The sequence below is a fragment of the Pteropus vampyrus genome, unplaced genomic scaffold (assembly GCF_000151845.1).
Source record: "Pteropus vampyrus isolate Shadow unplaced genomic scaffold, Pvam_2.0 Scaffold435, whole genome shotgun sequence".
In the NCBI taxonomy this organism is placed as follows: Eukaryota; Metazoa; Chordata; class Mammalia; order Chiroptera; family Pteropodidae; genus Pteropus; species Pteropus vampyrus.
In genome coordinates, this window is record NW_011889216.1 from 1,143,825 (window position 1) to 1,164,392 (window position 20,568).

General features: G+C 44.5%; 1 protein-coding gene across 9 annotated transcripts in view; it reads left to right on the forward strand.

The window, feature by feature from the left end:
* The first annotated feature begins 1,531 nt into the window (after nucleotides 1–1,531).
* INPP5B (inositol polyphosphate-5-phosphatase B) overlaps nucleotides 1,532–20,568 on the forward strand; it is a 43,955-nt gene continuing 24,918 nt past the window's right edge. For 3 of the 9 annotated variants that reach the window (XM_011381347.2, XM_011381351.2, XM_011381352.2), the window contains exons 1-7: nucleotides 1,532–1,594; nucleotides 2,285–2,366; nucleotides 3,409–3,504; nucleotides 4,441–4,538; nucleotides 4,687–4,716; nucleotides 5,985–6,095; nucleotides 9,610–9,741. In XM_011381347.2, the coding sequence (XP_011379649.1) occupies nucleotides 2,311–2,366; nucleotides 3,409–3,504; nucleotides 4,441–4,538; nucleotides 4,687–4,716; nucleotides 5,985–6,095; nucleotides 9,610–9,741 (523 nt within the window). In that variant the 5' untranslated portion in view covers nucleotides 1,532–1,594; nucleotides 2,285–2,310. Of the gene's footprint in view, nucleotides 1,595–2,275; nucleotides 2,368–3,191; nucleotides 3,505–4,440; nucleotides 4,539–4,686; nucleotides 4,717–5,984; nucleotides 6,096–9,609; nucleotides 9,746–9,889; nucleotides 9,987–20,568 lie in introns of those variants that run through there. The other 6 variants (XM_011381348.2, XM_011381349.2, XM_011381350.2 and 3 more) reach the window with 6 other exon arrangements.

Genomic DNA, 20,568 nt, shown 5'->3' on the forward strand with positions numbered 1-20,568 from the left:
GGCTGGGGTTTATCCGAAAAAACAGAACAATTTTTTTTTTTTTTCCTGCCTGACCCTCATCGAGTGGGAAGACCCAAAAGTTCTGCAAGGGAAAGATTATAAAAAGAGCCTGGCCCCATCCATTTTTCCCATACCCTCCTCCCAAGCCTTTGACATTAAAGCGTGGGGCTGGGATTGGGGTTCCCCCACTTTCCTGCAGTGACACCCAACCCATTTACCTCTAAGGGTCTGTATCAATCCCCTTTCCCCTCATCCTCCACATGATTCTGAAACCAAATTCAAATAAACCTGATATTCATTTGTGCCGTGGTTGTTTCCAGGAAAAGGAAAAGATTGGGAAGAAGGTGATGGTTGTTTCTGGAACAGGTTTATATATACAAAGTTGGACTTCATATAAAGTCGTCAGGGCAGCAACTCCCAGCTTAGGGAAGGAAGAAGAGGCACTGGTTAGAAGTTACAGCGTTACTCCTTCCCCAGCACAGCCCCTTCAGTTTGAGTCAAAGCTTGAGGGCAGGTGTAGTCATTATGATAATTCATTAATTTAATAATTCAATAAACATGAGGGCTGACTGTGCCGGGGTGGTAAGGAAAAGACATAGTCCCATCCTCAGGGAGGGTACAGCTTAGTGAAATGGCCAATAGGCTGAGAGACCAGTACTGGACTCTCTTATCTGAGCTCGCCCTTTTTTGTCCATCTAGAGCAACCTCCTCATCTTAGATGAGGAAATGAGGCCTAAAAAGAGAAAGGCCTTGCCCAAGTGTACATGGCTCGGTGAATCAGGGGATGGCGCTTGGGAACAATAAAGGGCACTGTTTCCGGAGGAGAAGAAGAGAGAACTGGGACTCAGCACAGCCCAGCATAGGAACAGTGTCACACCCTTTACAAAGTGCATTCACACCTATTCTCATGCCGCTCCATGAGGCAGACAGGTTGGGTGTTCCCCATCATATGTCATACATACATCATACACATACACGTGAAGCTAAGGGAAGAAATAACAGGCAGCGTGTACCGGTGTCTGGCCAATGGCATAGAAGTTGGAGTCAGACTTAATCAGTTGAGGCCCAATTTTGCACTTGCTAGCTGCAGGGCCTTGGTCAAATTGGGGAATCTCTCTGAGCCTCAGTTTCTCCAGCTAGAAAGTGGATAATGGTTCTTCATTGTGTTGTTCCCCCTTTAAGCTAGTACAGGGTATTTACTTGGGGAGGAAGAGTTCTAGCAGAGGCCAGAGTTGGCCCACATGAATGAGAGGAGTTGAGAAAGGAATTGAGGAGAAAATAAAAATGCATTATTTTTTCTCTTGAGGCAGACATGACTGTCTTCCTTCCCGGCCCTGGGAGGGTAAATCTGGCCTCATGACTTAGAGGATCAGAGGTGGAGGTTAGGGCATTCATTAGGAAAACTTTTTTGGAACAGGCAGCCCAGTGCACCCCAGGACCTAAGGAGTTAATAGGGGCGGGGGGGGGAGCCCCCCATGTTTGGCGTAGGCATGCTGGGACTTGAAGGCTGAATGACCATTGTGCGCAGGGGAGGCTGGGAAATGTAGTCATTGGTGGCCAGGGACCGGGGTGTCCAGCGGTGACAGCTCAGGAGGTAGGTGGCAACGACAGGGGGCTGGGAGCAGAGAAGCCAGGACAGGGCTGGGCAGGAGGGAGGGAGCCAGCTGAGGGCTGAGACCCCTGTCCTGCGCCTGCGGAACTGGACGCCCCCCTTGGCCTGCGGCTGATGCAATGGGGCCTGCTGGGCTGGGGTGGGAGCCAAGGAGCAATGGGACACTTTTCCTGTCTTCAAAGAAAGAGGAACAAAACTGGGGTTCTTGTCCAGAATGAGACCCTCCCTTCCTGGGAGTAACAGGATGCTCCCCAAACCCCATGCAGACACACCACTGACACTTTCCAGAGAGGTGCCCGCAGAACTAATACTGCTCTCTGAAAGGGAGGCATAGCCCTATCCCTGGAGCAATGAGAACGTGTCCCTCTCTCCATTAATGGAACCAGGCACCCCACTTCCCACAGGTAGACTGGACCCCACTCAGGAACAATGGGACACTCTCCTAGACAAGAGATGATACAACAAATTGTACATCCTACCAGGGGCAAAGAGTCAGCTCCTCTTTACAAAAAACTTTACAAGGCCCATTCTAAGGAGGAAGAGGGTCAGGCCTCTTTTACCTTCTCCTTGCACAAAGCCCCCTCTTCCCTGACCCCAGCCCTCTGAGGCAGCTCTATCACTACCTGGATAACTTGTTGACCAAAGGGGGCTCCCATCTGCACTGCCCCCCAGGGTGGGTCTGCTCAGCGAGGGCCAGCATGGACCAGTCCGTGGCGATCCAGGAGACTCTGGCTGAGAGGGAATATTGCATCATCATATCCTTCCCAGCGCTGAGCTTCCCAGCCCCTGAGCCTCCTCTGGCCTTGAGAAGTGGAATAGAATGTGTCTATGTGTCTATCTGCTCTCCCTCTTTCTGTGTCATCAGTGTAGAAGGAAACCACTATTAACTAAGTACTTACTCAGTACTAAACTCTCTGCTAGGTGTTCTTTTTCTTTTTTCTTTTTTAATTACAGTTGACATTTAATGATATGTTAGTGTCAGGTGTACAGCATAGTGGTTAGACACTTATATAACTTACGAAATGATCCCCCCAATAAGTCTAGTAACCCCTAACACCATACATAGTTATTACAACATTATTGACTATATTCCCTATGCTGTATTTTACTTTCCCATGTAACTACCAATTCGTACTTCTTAATTCCTTCATCTTTTTTACCAGCCCCTCAAACTCACTCCCACCTGACAACCACCAGTTTGTTCTCGGTATCTATGAGTTTGTTTCTGTTTTGTTTGTTTGTTTATTTTGATTTTTAGATTCCACATATAAGTGAAATCATATGGTATTTGTCTTTCTCCGACTTATTTCACTTAGGATAACATCCTCTATGTCCATCTATGTTTGTCCAAATGGTAAAATTTCATTCTATTTTAAGGACGAGTAATATTCCATTGTATATATGTACCATATCTTCTTTATCCAATTGTCTGTTGATGGACAAGTGAGTCTTGTTTTCTTATCCTGCGTCTTTTGATTGGTGCATTTAATCCATTTACATTTAAAGTAATTCTTGATAGTTATGTAGTTATCGCCATTTTATTATTCACATTTTTTAATCTTTTTGTCTCTTCTGCCAGGTGCTTTAACTACGCAGTTCTCCACCCAACCCCCTTTGAAGTTGGGGTTTATTATCCCCATTTCGCAGATAGGGCAAGTTCAGAGAGGTGAAGTGACTTGCTCAAGGTTACACAGTAAATCTGTGTGGGCAAGAGAAGGGCAGGGAAGGTGGGGTGGGCTGGATTGGTAGAGCCCTGGCTTCCTGTTTCGTTCAATTTCCCTTGACCCTGAGCAGCAGGCGGTACAAGGTGTACTGTGTGAGGGAGACAGCAGGGAGAGCCGTCTCCTGGGGCTCGTGCGCTACAGCCCAGAACGTGGAGTTCAGGAACATGCGTAAGTGAGGGGTTTGGTCCTTGCCCGTCTGGGCCATGGAGTTAGTCTTCATTATACCTTCCAGCTGGACTTCAGCCATCCCTCTGGGGCAGAGTCTGAATCTTCTAGAATAATTATATTAATGATAGTTAATATTTTAGAACACTATATATTTTTTAACCTTTGTTTTCAATATAATTGATTTAATTACAAATTTATAATGAACACTATATTCTTAGCCCTTCATATATATCAGCTCATATAATCCTCAACCATCTGGAGAAGAGGTAGTTTAACATACTGGCCCAGATCTTGAGCCTCATGGCCTGACTGCCTGGGTTCAAATACAGGCTTTGTTACTTTTGAGCCACACAGTCTTGAGCAAGGTGTTTTGTTCCTGTGTACCTCAATTTGCTTAGATTAAAGATTAAAGTGAGTTATCACATGTAAAGTGTTTAAAACACTAGAAAGTACTCAATAACATCCACATATTACACAGAAACAGAGAGAGAATAATAATGCTTGTCAAAGGTCTCATCGCCAGCATGTGAACCTCAGGATCTCAGAGCTGGCAGGGAGGGACCTTAGACATTTTCTAATCCACCTCCCTCATTTTATAGATGAAGAAACTGAGGTTCAGAGAGGGGAAGGTGGTGGCTAAGGTTGTGCTGTTCTACCACAGGCGGTGCTAGAAAGTATAATGGATAGATCAAGCACATGTTTTACTAACAAAGCAGGGTCTCCCCAAAAGGAGACAAGTTCACCTTTGGTGACCTATCCATATCGCAGTCTCTAATAGGTACCATGGATAGAGAGGGTATGATGATTGTGCAGAACTGGGTACAATTAGCACAGCCCTAGGGACCAATGAGGGAGCGTGAGCACCCCCAAGGCCACCGTGATGGGCCTGAGAGACAGCCAGTGGGTCTGGTCCTTACTTCTGCTTCCTGCCCTCAGTCTCTTCCTGTATACGCACCGGAGGATGGCCATTACTGGGGATGATGTCTCTTTGGACCAGATAGTGCCGGTCTCAAGGGATTTTACGCTGGAAGAAGGTGCCACAAGGGGCTGGGTGGGATAAGGCCCCCTGCTCTGGGCCCCCAGGTCATTTCTACCCTTGTTGGGGTTGGTCACTGGGAGCAAGGACAGTGCTGTGGCACTCAGTGCTCAATAGCTAAGGCCTTTTCATTTTCCTTCCCACAGTGTTCCCAGATGGTGAACTCTACATTCTTGGTGAGTGGATCTTTCAGTCTGGGTCCCAGTCGGGGAAGGGGGTACAGGCTCTGCAGAAGGAAATGATGTCAAGTAAGAGCACCCTCTGATACCCTTATCAGACCCTGCAGGGTCCAGTCTGCCCACCTCTCTGGCCTCAGTTCCTATCACTCGCTTCCACGCTTGCTGGGCTTGGAATCCTCTGGATTGCTTCCATCACCTCAAACATGACAGGTTCTCAGCACAAAGTCCCTGCACATGCTGTTCCCTCTTCCTGAAAGCTCTCACACCTCTTTTTCTCTTAGCATCTTTCAGGGCTTCAGTTCACACTTTACTTTTTCCAGGAAGCCTTTGTTGAACTCCTGAAATTATATCTCATTGATACACATTCCTTTGTCTCATCCTTGCCTCTGTCACTCACAGAGATTTAATTTTTTGTAGTGACCTACTTAATGTCTGTCCTCTTTGTCAGACTATAGTAGTAGTAATATGAATAGAAATGAATATTTAATCAATAATTATCTTGTGCCAGGCACTATGCCAAGAGCTTTACACACATCATATGGTGCTTTCCTTACTACAACTCTGTGAGGTTTTTACTGTTTTCATCCCCATTTTATGGACCAGGTAACTGAGGCCCAGAGAAATGAAATAATTTAGTAAGTGGTAGAACCAGGATTCAAACTCAGAACCTAGACTTTGTAGCCCATACTTTTGATCATTCTGCTAGACTGCTCCTAGTTACTCATTAGTTCAGCACATGTTTTGGGATGCTTTCCATGTGGCTGCCAGGGGCTGGGGTTCTGCTATGAACAAGACACAATCCACAGTCTACTCCTTGAAGACAAGCCACACCTGTTCTCTTCACCACGGTATTCCCTAGTGCCTAGCTCCTGCCTGGCACAGTTGGATAGACTGACTGACGGACAGCTCCTCTTGTCTGCCTCTATGTGCTTTTCATTCCACTTGCAGAGGGATAGACCACACAGGTCAGAGAACTTGCAGCTCTGTCTCTTTCAGCTCTGTCTAGTTCTGCTGTGGCAAGCCTTATTGACTTTTTGGAGCCTTGGTCCATACCCGCTATAGAGTGAGGATGATGTTAATTTGGAACTGATGGTACAGAGGGTGCCCTTATTTCTCCAGCAGCAGCCTTTAGTGAATTGCTTAAGGGCCGAAGAGATTTTGGGAGGTTGGGCTGCTGATTCTCCATTCAGAGAACTCCAGCCTTAAGGTGCAACCATCCTCAGCTCCTGAAGGTCAAGGGCTCATTTCTGGCCTCCTCTATGCAGGCTCAGATGTGACCGTCCAGCTGGACACAGCAGAACTCAGCCTCATATTCCAGTTACCCTTTGGTTCACACACCAGGACGTTCCTCCAGGAAGTTGCTAGGGCCTGTCCAGGTAGGTAACACCCCAAGCTCCCTGGGGGAATTGGCTGGGCACTGACCTACCCACTATCAGTTGATTTTCTATACTCTGGACTCACACTCCACAGTTTCTGTTCTCTCTCAAAACTATTGTCATGTGACCACAGTGCCCCTAGGCCACCAGCCGATCGTGGTGATTGCTTTTCAATTTTTCTGTTTTTGGACCTGAGTTTTAATTCTAGCAGGGCCACTTTGTCCTCTTGGCTTTGGGCATGGCTGCACAGGGTAGTTGTGATTCTGATGCAAAATCTCTTACAAGTTGGCAGAGTCAATAGCTTCTAGAGTCCCATCTTCCCTCTCTCTGCCAGCTAGAACTAAGAGAAATCTGTCATACAGGCCCTCCTGCCCTTGAACTCTGCTCTGTCCCCCAGTGCAGCTGAGAAAATGGTCTAGCTTTGGCTTAGCAAGGAGAGGTTAGCAGCCTCTAAGGCAGAATTTGTTTAGACTGGGAAATCAGCCAGGCATATTTGTAAAGGAGAATTTGTATAGAGCAGAGGATCAGCCATGGAACATGCAAATTTGAGCCACCAGGTGCTGGGGCTTAGGTGTTTACCCAACACCATGACTTGTTTCCTTTCAGACTAACATCTTGTCTCTGTAGGAGTGAAGGGAGGGCTTTCCTTCTGTCATGGTCTCATCATGGAGCATGAACATCGGGATGATGTGCCAGGAACAGGACTGGCCTTGAATGAAAACTGGGGTATGGGGAAAAGGAGGAAAAACAAGATCATAGAATTCTGACTGCCTGGTTAAGGAGTTTAATGTTTATTTTATAAGCAGGGGGAAATTTATCTCCAAACCTTCAACTAATAAGGATAACTTATGATTATAATTAGTAGTTGTTGGAGGGGTGATAATAGTAATAACAGCAAAGAGCTTGGACTTCGAAGCTACACAGCCCCTTGCATTTAAAACCTATCTTTGCTGGTCCCTAGTTGTGTGACTTTGGGCAAATCACCTCACTTCTCTGATCCTTTGTTTTGTAGACTTTTCTATGTAAAGAATATCTTTCTCATGGAGCTGTGGGAATTAACGAGATAATGCACATGAAAAGTGCATGGTGCATAGTAGGAGCTCAGAATACTTTCCCCCCTTCCATACAAGAGTGCTCATATCTTAGGTAATGTTTATTGTTGACTTGTGTGTTAGACATCACTCTAAGAACTTTTCACACATTATCTCATTTTCTTTACCACAACCTTACACAGTAGGTATTATCGACGTTCCCATTTTACAGATGAGGAAACTGAGGCTCAGAAAGATGAAGTGCCTTGCCTGAGTACATAGCTGGTAAACTATAGAGCCAGGATTAGACAGGATTAGATATTCTACGCCAGAACTTGAGCTCTTGAGTTTTGCTCTAATGCTTTCTATGCTCCTTGTCACCCTGTCCCATATAAACGACTCAGGGAAGGCTTCATTTAGAAGGTGGTGTCCAATCTGAGACTTGAAGGATGAATTTTTTTTTTCCAGGCAGGCAGCAAGAGAAGAAGGACAGTCGGAGGGAATAGCAGGTCATTTGGTGGGACTGAACTCGCAGTAGGAGGAGGGTGCAGAAAGCTGAGTCAGGAGAGGCCTGCAGAGGCAGCTCATGAAGGGTCTTAAATAACCAACAAAGAGCCTGGACTTTGCCCTTTAGCTTGTGGGAGCTTTAGGAGTTTTAAAGGAGGAACTACAAGGCAGGATTTGCAGGTCAGAAAAGCTCATCTGGCAGCTGGTGCTGGAGAAGGGATCCTAGAGTGGGGAGATCAATGGGAATGTGTCACAATAGTCAGGCATAAAAAATGAGACTTTAACCAGGACTTGGTAATTAATGGGGATGGGGAAGAGAGAATGGACCGGAGAGATCAAACAGATGAGAATGAAAGCGCTATGGGAGCAATGAGTTTGGGTGTTCACAAAATATTCACAACTTTGGCCCCATTGGTTAGAACAGTGCCTGGCATGTGCCAGGCACTTAATACATATGTGCTGAATGGATGAACAGAGCTTGGAACCCAGCTGTGAGAATGAAGGAGAGACAGGAGTTGACGATGACTTCCCTCTTTTAGGCTTTGTTGCCTTGTAGTTCCCTGAACTGCTCTTTCTTCTGGGGTCCACACCTGGGGTAACCAGCAGGGAAACTGTGCTAACTCAACTTCTCTGAACAGTTGACAGGAGGCCTGAGTGAGAGAGGGCTATAAGAGCTAACAGGCTCTTGGATATCCACCAGCTCAAACCTAGTATTTTACAGATAAAGAGACTGAAGTCCAGAATGAAGTTACAGATGAAAGTACTTAGGTTTTCCCCACCCAGTTCTTGGCTGATAATGTGCAGCACAAAAGGCCAAGGAGTGGCAGTGCCTTGGTCATGAGACCACAGTTAGAGAAAGAATTAGCTAACATTAATTGAGCATCTACTATGTGCCAAATATTTATCTAGACAATGCATAACAACCATATTCTCCTGTTTAGTCTTTGAGCAATACTAAAGAGTGATATCCTGTTTTATAGATGAGTTAACTGACATTCATCAATTGAAGTAATAGGACCAGGTTTGGAACCCCAGATTCTAACTCCAAAGCCCATAGAGCCTGAAGATTTCAGTTCTTATCCCAACTCTGCCATTTCCTAGTTGCGAAAGTGAACAATATATTTTATTTCTTCAGGCCTTGGCTTTATTATTTGTACAATGAAAATATAAACTTGCCTAATCTAGTAATACTCTAAGAGTTTTGTGAGGATCAGATGAGGCCCAGTATAGGTTAACAGTATGTAAATGCTGAAAATAATTTAAAAACTGTGTCTGGTAGTGCCATCTTCAGGACCGGGACCCAAACTTTCCTATTTATGACGTTCTTGCAAATCCATTTCAGTTTGGTCAGGTTCATGTAGTTCTACAGGGGGAGTAGGCAGGATAGCACAGGATGTAATAGCAAGTGTTTGGGAGTCAGACAGACAGGGGTTTGAGCAAGAAGCATAAGAGACTCAAGAATTTCTAGGAAGAAGGAATGGCAATGCGGTTAAGGGGGAACCAGAGGGCTTGTCTTGAAATGTATTTCATAACAAGCACACTGCTTTTGAGTTGCTGATAGTGGTTATGGGTAGTTAAAGCACCCAATCCACTCCCTAGTACTGACATCTGACTGAGTCCTTACTCTGCCACTCACTCTGGAACCTCAGACTTCACCACTCTGAGCTCAGTTTCCTACCTCCTAAAGTTTGTTGAGAGGATTAAGGAGGTAATATGCCTATAAAGCATAGATTAGACCTTGGCACACAGTTGCCACGAGGTTGGAGGAGTGCCGCGGGTCTGCCTTGGAAGTGCACCTTTGGGTGCACATTGCATTTGAATCTCAGACACACTGTGTGCGCGAGAGAAACAGAGGGAAACAGGCTTGGAGACTCTCCGGAGAGGGTGAGCGATTTGCTCACGTTCACACAATCATGCAGAGGTGGAGCTGGCTCTTCACTCCTTTGGCTCAGTATTCCTCGTTGTTCCTGCCACAGGCTTCAACCCTGAGACCCCGGATCCTGAGTTCCTGTGGCTGTCTCGCTACAGGTGCACTGAGCAGGAACCTTGGCAGCGCGGTTGGAATTCGGCCTCAGGCACCTGGCCCGGGTGCACCAGAATTGGCGGAGGCAGGTATCCGTCTCGGAAAGGGTGGTGAGGATTGGAGGAGGTTCAGCTGCAGGGGAGGGCTTCGCTCTGTTTAGGGGTGGGGCTATGGAGAAGACCAGTCTTCGATTGGCGGAGGTGGCTCACGGGGGCGGGGCCCTCTTGGGGGCGGTGCAGGCGGGGCGACGCGAGCGGTGAGATGAGAAGCTTGAAAGAGCAGACTGGGAAATGTCCGCCGCCGCCGGCTCTCGGGAGCGCGACTTTGCAGGTCTTGGGGGCGATGGGAAGCTGGATTGGGGCTCAGGGCCGGGCGCAGTGGGGGGGCCTGGCCCTTGGATGGGCAGGGGCTGCGGTTTGGTGGGTGGACGCGCTGGGCGAAGACCAAGGTCCTCGCCGTGGGAAGGCGGGGACACCGGGGCTGAAGTTCTGTGGGGATATTAATTATTCTTAGCCGAGCGTGACGAGCGCAGGCGGGTAGCAGTGGGGTACTCCGGAATCCCGAGCCTGGGGTTGTAGTAAAGCTCCGTTTCTAACTCGCTGTGTGACCTGTGGTCAGTCGCTGCCCCTCTTTGAGCCTCAATTTCTCCATCCTAACCTTCGGTCAGTTTCTTCAGCCCCAACTTTCCGAGTTTGGCTTGTGTGGGGGTGCAGTCGCCTCGACAGAGCATTCCTTTTGGGTAAGGAATGGTGTGTGTATTAGGACTGCCTTGCTTTCGTGCGGGTCCTCAGCCCCTGTGATGGATGGGGCCATGCCCAGACCTGGAGTCCAGGAGAGCCCTGTCCACCCTGGGACTAGAGGCGAATGAGGTTACAGGTGAAGGGGACTAAATTTTTTCCACCCAACCCTGGTGGACAGTGTCGTGCAGCACAAAAGGCCAATTGTTTTGGAGAGTATGAGGCCCAGGGCTGAAATTTGGATCAGTCTGGTGCTTTGGGAGGACCTGCAGGTCTGTATTTTCTGTCCAGCTCCTAGGTTTTCACCAGGGCATCCAGGTATTTTTTTTCTCCTGGGTGTGCTCATGCAGCTCCAGTTACGTGGGAGCTTTGGCATGACCACTAGTACCCATTTGTGCCTCTTTTCTCCACCGTTTGCTAGAGGTGAAGAACCTGTCAAGTAGCCGTGTAAAGTGTGGGCCAGCACTCCACTTGCTCTTACAAGGCTTGGAAACTATGAGGGGTAGGGTGGGGTGGAATGGCATGTTGCATAAGTTTGTAGAATGAGAGGAAACGAGGCTAGAGAAGGACTTCCTCAGTGCTTATGCTTTCCCTTTATTGCAGCCACCACAAGACGTGGTCGAAGCACCTGATGATGCTGATAGTTTGCATCTTTCATGTGCTTATCTCAGTTCACCTGAAGTGATGATCTTGAGACAGCTATTGCTTCAGTTTCCATGACATTCTGGGCTATGGTGCTGGGATCCATAGAGTTAAGATTAAGAACATATCCTTTACTTGCTCCTCGAAAGAGGATGACAGGCCCAACGGTAACAGAAAAAGATGGGTTCTGTCTTCTCTGCCAGCACAGCAGAACCAGGCTTTTGAAGTGTTTCATTCCCTAAGTAGAGAGAGGTCTTCTGCGAGAAGTCAGCACAGGTCTGAAGCCCCTCATGGTAAATGGTACAGGGATCTCGGAATTTTTCGTTTCCTTTTTTTTAAAAAAAGAAAAAGAAAAAGAAAACTAGCTACATGTTGTCAAGGTTTTGGTTTTATTTTTGATTTGAAATTATTTGTCCCCATTGTAATACTTACAGTAAGTGGGATGCCTGTATTAATTGCTAAATTGCTCATGTTAAAATTGGGAAGAAATGGCACCAAGCCCCCTGTTCTGTTAGGGTCAGCTCTGTTTCTGGAGTTGCTCTGGCCTCAGAGGAGAATCACATCTTCTACAACAAGTGGAAGGAACCCTTTTGGCCTCCTCTGGTTGTTCTGGAGCGTCTAGGCACCAAGGGAAACAGGTAGTGGATTTGGTTCTCTCCATATGCATATGGTCAAAATATCCACTTTTCAGTAGCCTGGGGGAACCAACTTGAGGCAAAAGATTGCTTAAAAATTCTATTTATGATGTATATCAGGAGAAACAGGGCTCCCCTGAGGAGCAGACAGTCTGACAGAGAGGGATCAGTGAGTCCATAAATAGAGGTAAGAAAGAGAGTGTAGGGTCGACGCAGCAGGAGGTGGTCCTTGTAGGGTGAGCCAAGGGTAAAAGCATTTTAAAGGCCTAGGTATTTGGGGGACAAGGTGAATCTGGTCTTTACTCCTCGTCTTTGCCTTGGTAGAGAAAGGAAAGAACTCACTTTGATGCTTCTCTCCAAAACGTCTATTCCTTTCTTTTGTTCTCTGCTAAATTCAGAGTGTCAGGGCAAGCTTGCTATGGATTGTGGTAGAAAAGTGAAATGCCCTTAGTTTTAGGTTGGAGTCCATGTCTTCTGGTTCAGACCCGTGTCTTTGAGCTAAGTCGTGATGTTAAAGTACAATGCAATGCTTCGAGCTGAGAGGCAGCCTTTTCATCTGATTGGCCTCTTCAGCTGCTAAGACCTTGCGCTAGTGTCAGACAAGTAGCTGTTGTAGGGAGAGGTTTTTTCCGCTTCTTCACTTACTTAACTGCTCTTCCTTGTGTAGCTTTTTCTTTCCTTAAAAAGAAATGAGGAGAAAAGCCTCCCTATTTCTATCTAGCAACTGAAGGTGCTCTTATTCAGAAAACTCCTTGGGGGATCTGGCTCAGGGCTCAGTTCTCATCCATGTCCTTGTGTAAAGTATTCAACTGCATTTCATCCTGGGCACATGCAAAGACCTGGGCTGTGTTCTGGAGGATTCTGAGCTATGCACCAGAAAGGAAATAGCTACTTAGAAGTCTCACTGGGGCAGTTCTAGGCCAGTTTAACAAAGTGGTGATAGCAAACAAATTTTGGTCTTTTTGAGGTGGTTTTTTTTATTCCATGGTTGATTCAAAGTGAGGCAGCTTTGTAGTAACTCAAATTAAGAATGAGATGTACTATGAGTATTTTTTTCCTTTGGACCCAGGAAACAAAACATTAAAGTTTGTTTGGCCTGAGAAAGGCAGTGGATGCTATTTATATCTCAGGGTAGCATAAAGAATAACCTAGATTATCAGGGTAGAAGCCAGAGAGAATGTTGGAGAAACAGCCCCTGGATGTGTCTGTCTGTTTGACCATCTGTCTTTCTCTCTCAAGTAAAGTGTGTGTGACCAACATTCTTTAGCCTAGAGAAAGTAGATTTTCCTGGATTTTTATCCTACAGGTAGAAATAATCTCCACCTTTGTGGCAAGCTCTGCAGGCTGCTAAGCAAATTAATTTGAATAATTTTGTTTCTTTAAACAAAAGAGAACCATTTATTTTTTTTCCTCCTTTTCTTGTTCCCTTCTCGATTTTCCCTCATTGTCGCATGTAACCTTATGTTTGTTTCTAGAACAGGAGAAACCCCTGAAAACGTCTTTCCTTCAGAAAACAGTTATTTTTGGAATTCTACAGTAGGAGTCTAGAACAAGAGAGGTGACCCACAGAAACATCAGTTAGAAGTGGAACTTTGCACAGAAAAATCCTCAGGGAAGGAAGGTTCAGGAATAGGGAGGCATCAATATTTATTAGAGGAAAGACAGTGTTGGAACATAGAAGCTAACTGATTTGCATATTTTCTTTGCTGCTTAAAATATACTGTAACAAATTTGTAGGCCTTCCCAGTGATGCATATGTGAACTGAAGCTAGCAAGTATGAATGATGAGGACCTGAACAAAATGTATGTCCAAGTGGCCTGTATATTTTTATTTTTATTTTCATTATTGCACCTTGGTACAATATTGGACATGACTCTTCACTTTCCTTTCTTCCACCTGTAAAATGGAAGTGAATGTTTGCCTCCCAAAAGGTCACACAGGACTTAAGGAATGCTAAATTATTTAGGGGTACTTTCATTTAGGAAACACATTTAAGAATTTCAGATTCCCACCTCCAAGACCTTAGAAACTGGGTGCCTTCTTCAGGGCCTATCCTAGGCTGGTTTCTTCCAAATAGCTACACTCATTTTCTTCTTTACTCCTTCCTTCCCTCCAGTTTCTTTTCTCTAGAGGCAATCACTAAAACTTCAGTCATCCTTGACTTTTCTTTTCCCTCTTATGTCTAATAACCAAATTCTGTCCAAAAAATTTTTAATCTCCATAGTTCCTGTTGGTATCCTCTTACCAGAACTAATGCAGTGATGAGTCTTCCTAACCTTAAGTCTCCTTCTCCCTTAGGGATCTCTTTAGAGCATGACTTTTATTGTGTCTTATAATTTTGTATGTGAACTTGAATGTTGCATCCTTCCCTGTTGTCTACAGAATAAAGTTCAGATTCTTTAGCCTAGAGTTCAAGTCCTGCGCAGCCTGGCTTATCCCCTGCTTCTAGTCTTATCTGCCTTAATGCACCTTCATTTCCTCTGACTTCACACTTGACTGTTCATTATTTCTGGATAAGCCCTGTGCTTTTTCATCTCTTTGTTGACCGCTCATTCAGCTACATTTTTACAAGCTTGAACTTGCTTCTGGTAGCATTTTGCATCCTCTCTCCTCCCCAAATGTCAGCCTAATGCCTTGTATATCAGTAGGTGCTCAAAAAATGTCTGTCTCCTTTTTGAAGCGTAGAGACCCTTAGAGCTTATAGCCTGAAGTGTTTTTGGCCTGCACAACTCTTGTCCCCTTCCTCTTTGAGCATGCTCTGCACTTCTCTCCCCTCTTCCTGGTTTGCTCCTGCTCACTTCTCTTTCAGCTTTATCATCAGACCACAGGAAGTTCACAGAAGGCCCGGTAAAGGGAGAGCCTAGAGGAAAAAGTCAAGTCATCTCTCCAGTAGCCTGTCACCACTACAACCTGTTGCTGGAACATAATTGCACTCACTGTTTTCCTTCTTGAAAGCTTAACTGATCATATTTAGTCCTTGCTAACCCACGTTGGATTTACACAGGGTGCACATTGGATTTTGAATCACAGGCTCAAAGGTTTGCAGGGCACAGGATGTGTTTTTAGAGATGTCTCTGCTCATTTTAAATGCCAAAGTCTATGGCACTTTTTTAGGCCATAAGATAATGGAAAATGTTAAAAAGAAAGAAAAATACCTAAGAATAATGGTTATTTGACTTTCAAGAAAGTAACAACTACTTGGGTTCGCAGCCCAAGTGGTTCCATTCTTTTTAATGCTGGGTGACCAGTGTTTTGGGCTTGTCTCAAGAGTTCCCTACCTTATGTCCTGTGAGCCATGTACTTAGCCCCGCTTTGTCATAAGAGTAAAATCCAAACTGTGCCATTTATCAGCTGTGTGTTCTTGGCAAGTTACTTAACCTCTCTGTGTTTATCTCCAGATCTGTAAAGTGCAGACAATGATAGCACCTACTTCATGGAATAGTTGTGAAGATTAAATATATGTAAAGTGATTAAAGCCATGCCCGCTGTGTAGAGAGCCTTAAATATTTACTGTTAGTATTATTCATGATAATGTTATTATCATTGTCAAAATGAACACAGCCTGACTTGGGTTCTGGGTAGTTGGATCTTGATCTGTTTATCTCCCCATGAATTGAACATATCTCTTGCTGGTATGTGTTGCCCTCTCTTAGACTAAGAGAGCACACAGCATGGTGTCACTAAGCATTGTCAATAGCATGGAACCAACCCACTGACTCTTGCCAGTTTGAATTGTCAGTATTTTGCTCACGTGGTTTTGTAGTATTTTGTTCACAGTGTTCTGGAAATGGAATGCAAAGGCCAGTGACTGAGAAGATAGGCAGGGACACCTCCTCTTAGACCTGTTTTGTAATAGCTCAGGAAGGATAAGACATGATCCCCACCCAGCAATGACAGCCACACACCCACATATCCTGTGGAGACCATGATGGTACTGCCTTGTTATCCAAACAGACTCAACACTTCTCTTCATATAGTACTTACCCCTAAGAGTTTAGAGTTTCATTGAAGATGTTGTGCTCATGTTTGCAAAAGGGGAGTCTGTGGAGTCAAGCAGATCTGAGTTTTAATTGTCCTTAGGCATGTCTGCTATCTGCTCTGGGCCTCAATAACCTTATTTATAAAATGAGGCCAACAATCAGAGATAAAACATGAAGCACTTGGCACAGTAGCTAGCTATTAAAGAGTACTAGGTAAGTGGCGGTCATTATTATCAGAGCAGTGGGAGGTTAGTTAGGAGTGGTAGAGCAGAGAGAAAAGAACAGAGAGAAAAGAGCAGAGAGAAAGAAAAGTTCTTGAATATCTGTTGTGTGCCAGGCATTGTGTTGGGCTCTTAATTCATTTAAATTTCATTTGTTTATTCTTTTGGTTCCTTTATAAGTTGGGTGGTGTTATCCTCATTTTACAAATGAGGAAACAAATTAAGTAATTTGCTTGAGGTTTCATATGAGGTAGTGGATGCAGCCAGTAAAATTGTATTCCAAAGCCCAAAGCTTTTCCAAAACATTCTAATTTCTCTTAAAGTGCCAAACCAGTTACGTGGACAAGAAGGCCTACAGAATTCATAGAAATGACTGCCAAGGACTAGTGTAGTTGCAGAGTGCTTTATGACAGAGGACACAGGAATTGAGGCTTGGCTTTGAAGAAGTGGCCAAAAAGTAGGAGAGACTTTATATGGAGGCAGGAGTGAGGGTGGCATGCATAGGGAACTGGTCTGTTTAGACTGGGCTTTTGTCTTTGGGTGGTGGATTGGTGAGAGAGAGTAGGGCCAGTTTGCAAAGGGCCTCATATGCCAGTTCAGCCAGTTTGGATCTTAATGTTCAGGCAGTGGTGTTATACTGAAAGCTTTAGAGCAGGGAGAGATGAAGTCAGAGTTTAACCTGGCCAAGTCCAGAGACTGAATTGTAGGGAGAAGTTGGAAGACTTTTTGGTCGGGAGACTCTTGAGATAACAAGTGAGGAGAGGATGACCTGGAGGAAGGCAGCTGTGAGAATCAAGGGACCAGTGACTGACTGGATGACTGACTGGCTCTGGGGGCCCAAGGAGAGGGGTGAGTGAATGGCAGGATTGCAAACCTGACTGACAGAGAAAATGATGGTACTGGTGATAGAAGGGAGAGCTCAGGGAAAGGGCCCAGAAGTCAGAGCACAGTTTTACCTGGAACCCACCCGTGCACACAACATCTTGTAGAAATGCCAGGGAAGCAGTTGAGGGACCTGAGTTCAGGCAGAGCCGGACAGCTTTGTTTAGAATTAACTGTGGCTGATGATTAATTTTTTAAAAATTTACTGGGGTGACATTCCTTAATAAAATTGTATAGATTTCAAGTGTACAGTTCTATAATACATCATCTGTATATTGCATTGTATGTTCACCACCCGAAGTCAAATCTCCTTCCATCACCGTATATATGACCCTCTTTACTGATGATTTTGTAAAAGATAATAAACAAGATCTCAATCTGTACTGCCCAACATGGTAGCCACTAGCTACAGGTGGCTAGGTAAATAAAATTAAAAATTCAGTTTCTGATTCACTCTAGCCACATTTTTAAGTGTTTAAGTGTGGCTAGTGGCTGCTATTTTGGGCAGTGCAGTTATAGAACATTTCTGCCATCACAGAAAGTTCTTTCATGCAGCACTGGTCTAGATCTTGGGAAGTACCTACAAATACCTAGAAGACCTGCGGGGTTGGGGGACAGTAAGAAGAGAAGACAGAAAGAGCAAATGAATTAAGAAATAATGTTGTTGCTTCTGAGACAATTTTCAAAAGAAATGGAGTATTTGGATTTTGGTTTGAATTTACTTTTTTTTCCCTATGTGATGTCATGTTTTAGAAAAATACCAGACCCCAAATCAGTGTTAGGCCTAGCTATAAGACATTGAAACTGAGGCTTTGTCTCCTGACTTTGTTTCGTAGATCTGGGCCTTGGATAGGTCTAGTTTGGCTTCTAGGGCATCTTTCGGCCATGTAGTTTGAAAGCCTTGAGTTAACCATAGGAAAGGAAAACAGCAACCATATGAGGCAGATACTGTTATCTTTGTTCAGATGAGGAAGTAGAAGCTAAGAGAAGTTAGTTAACTTATTCAGGATCATACAGCTAGTAAGTGGCAAGGTCAGAAATGGAAACTAATTCTGACTCTAAAACCTATGTGAGATTATATATACATAAAAAATCTTGTTTTAGCTAACTTAGAAAGTACCTGTAAGCAAAAAGAAAAATAAATCCTACCATTAGACTCCTATTCACAAGTGATGTATACCCTTCCAGACTTTCCTATGTGTAAATATAATTATCTATATAAATATATATGTACGTTTGTAAACATGTGTTATATACATTCATAGACATTCACTCCAGTCCTTTCTGATACATTTAGATATGTCAGGCCATGCTGTTCATTACCATCCTCAATCTTTTATCAGCAGTTCTGAAGTTCTTAAAGCTCTGAAGACTGAAAAAAATTTTTTGTAAGTTTGGCCCAAGCTCAATTTGGCAGTAAGACTTGCTTGAATTGACACAAGACTATTTATAGGCTTTATTTATCATACTAAGTGTTACCACTCATAAATTGCAGTGTGGAAATATTAAAGTTTTGATTACTGGGTGTTGGCTCAGACTCTGCTGCAAATGTTGTATAATATATGGCATAAGCAATATATTATTTTTCTAAAATCCCCCCAATTCTGAATCCCAAAATACACTTAGCCCCAAGGATTTCAGATAAGGGGTGGTGGTGAATCTGTATCAGGGTATACTGCTGCCTGGGCTCAGGAAGTAGCCCAAGGGTCATTGTTGTCTATCTAGTGAGGCATGTGAGAAGGATTTTGGTTCTGTAAGATATACAGTGCAATGCACAGAACTTGCAAGAAATACAGAACACTTCTGCACTTTTATACATTCAGATAAAGCTGCAGTTGTTATTATGGTTCACTTAGTAGGTGGGTCTCACAGGGAAGTGATTTCAATTGTAGGTGTGATAAGTGGTCATCAAGAAAGAAATCCAGAAGTGGCAGTGAGCTTCTGCCCTGTGGCTTTTTGCTCAATGTGTTTATTGACTGCTTGGTTTGTTCCATATATTGCGGTCAGTGGGGGCCACAGGAAAAAAACATCAGGCTCTGCTCCGAGAAGCTTGTGGTCTAGTTAAAGCGGTTAGACAAATAAAAAGAGTGAAACACAGGTACAGTTCCACTATGATAAATGCCTTGATAGAGGGAAGCACTGGGTATATGAGAATATAAGGAGAGGGCCAGAGAAGGCTTTTTGAAGGAGATGACTCTTGCACTAAATCTTGAAGGATGAGTTTGAAGTTTACCACATGAAGTTAGATTGAAGGGTGGTTAAGATACATTCAGGATCAGGGATGGGGTAAGGAGGCAACATCTAAAAAGATAAATTGTTTTGGTGTGACTGGGTTGGGGGATGGGCAGGGGAGGTAGGAGTGGGTGGTGGGAGATGGGGCTGGAAAGGTAGTCTGGGGCTAAAAAGGCCCTTCTGTGTAATACTCAGACGTTAGGTTTTAGTCCGAAGGTGATGGAAGTTATTGTGGGATTTTATGCACAAGAATTACCTGCTCACATTTGTGTTTTCTTTTAGGTGTTGGCAGAATGGAGTAGAGGGCGTAAGAATGAAGGCAGGGAAATCACTGAGTGTGCGTTCCAGAAATATTCAGGGCCTAAGCTAAGTCATAGCAATAGGGTAGGGAAGAAGGTCGGGAATAAAAATATTTAGGAGAAAGGATTTTTAGGAATTAGTGACTGGACATGGGAAGAAGGGAAAAATCCCAGATGTCCCTTCTTAGTCTAAGTGACAAAGGATTGGTGGCCTGAGGTTGGAAAAAGGGCAGAGCGGGAGTGGGGAAGCAGGAGAGGAGGAAGGACAGGAAGCTGTGGCCAGAGAGGGAACCGTAGGACTGTGTGGTGGTAAATTTGGTGAAGAGCTGCTGACAGCCAGCTTCCGTGCCAGATTCAAGAGAGAAAAGATTCCGAGAAGACTGCCAGTGGCCGGAAATCCCCGAACCGTGCCTTAAAGTTTCCATACATAGAATTAGGAATGAAGATGTTCCAGTCCTTGCTGGACTGAGTCCTGAGGCAGACGATGATGAAATGTAGGTCTGCAAGGCGATTTTCCAGTCAGTACACTGCCTACTTATGGACCTAAGCTGAATCCACAGGGACAAACCACTTGTCCTTTCAGTCTGGCTGTTAGTAGGAACTCCTAAAAAAAAAAAAACCCAAGTCCCTAGTCCTTAGAAAGCACTGGCATGCAGAAACAGAGCTCTTATACCTCAATTCGCCTTTGTATATTTTAAAGCCCCATGAGGTATTTATATTAAAGTCTCTACTTTATAGGTGAAGAAACTAAGACTCAAAGAGAGGAAGTAACTTATCACACAGGAAAGTAATGGTAAAGCTAGACTTCAGCTTAAGTTTCCTGGTACTTTCACGCATTTAACACATTGCGAACGTACTGTGCAGCAGATGCCGTTCCAGGCCCCTAGGAAACAGCATATAGAAGTTAAAGTCCCTGCCTCATAGAGCTTACATTTTAGTGGAAATACCATCTAATAAACCAAGGAATACATGTAAGATATAACATCAAATAGCATTAATACTAAGAAGGAAAATGTGAACAGCAAGGTTGTGGTTCCCAAACTGTGTGCCGAAGCACCCTGGACTCCCCAATGAACTCAGAGGGACACTGTGGGACATTTAAAATTCTGAAGGTAAACACAGGTTACTTGACATCTTTTGCAACACAAGACAGACTTCTAGCTTGAAGTCATAAACAGTTTCAACTTTAGATGGTGCTGCATTCCTTTTGATGACATCATACCTTTATGAAGCTGGATTTTTGGTGGCTGCTGTGGTTAAAAACAAGTACCATGCAAAAATCA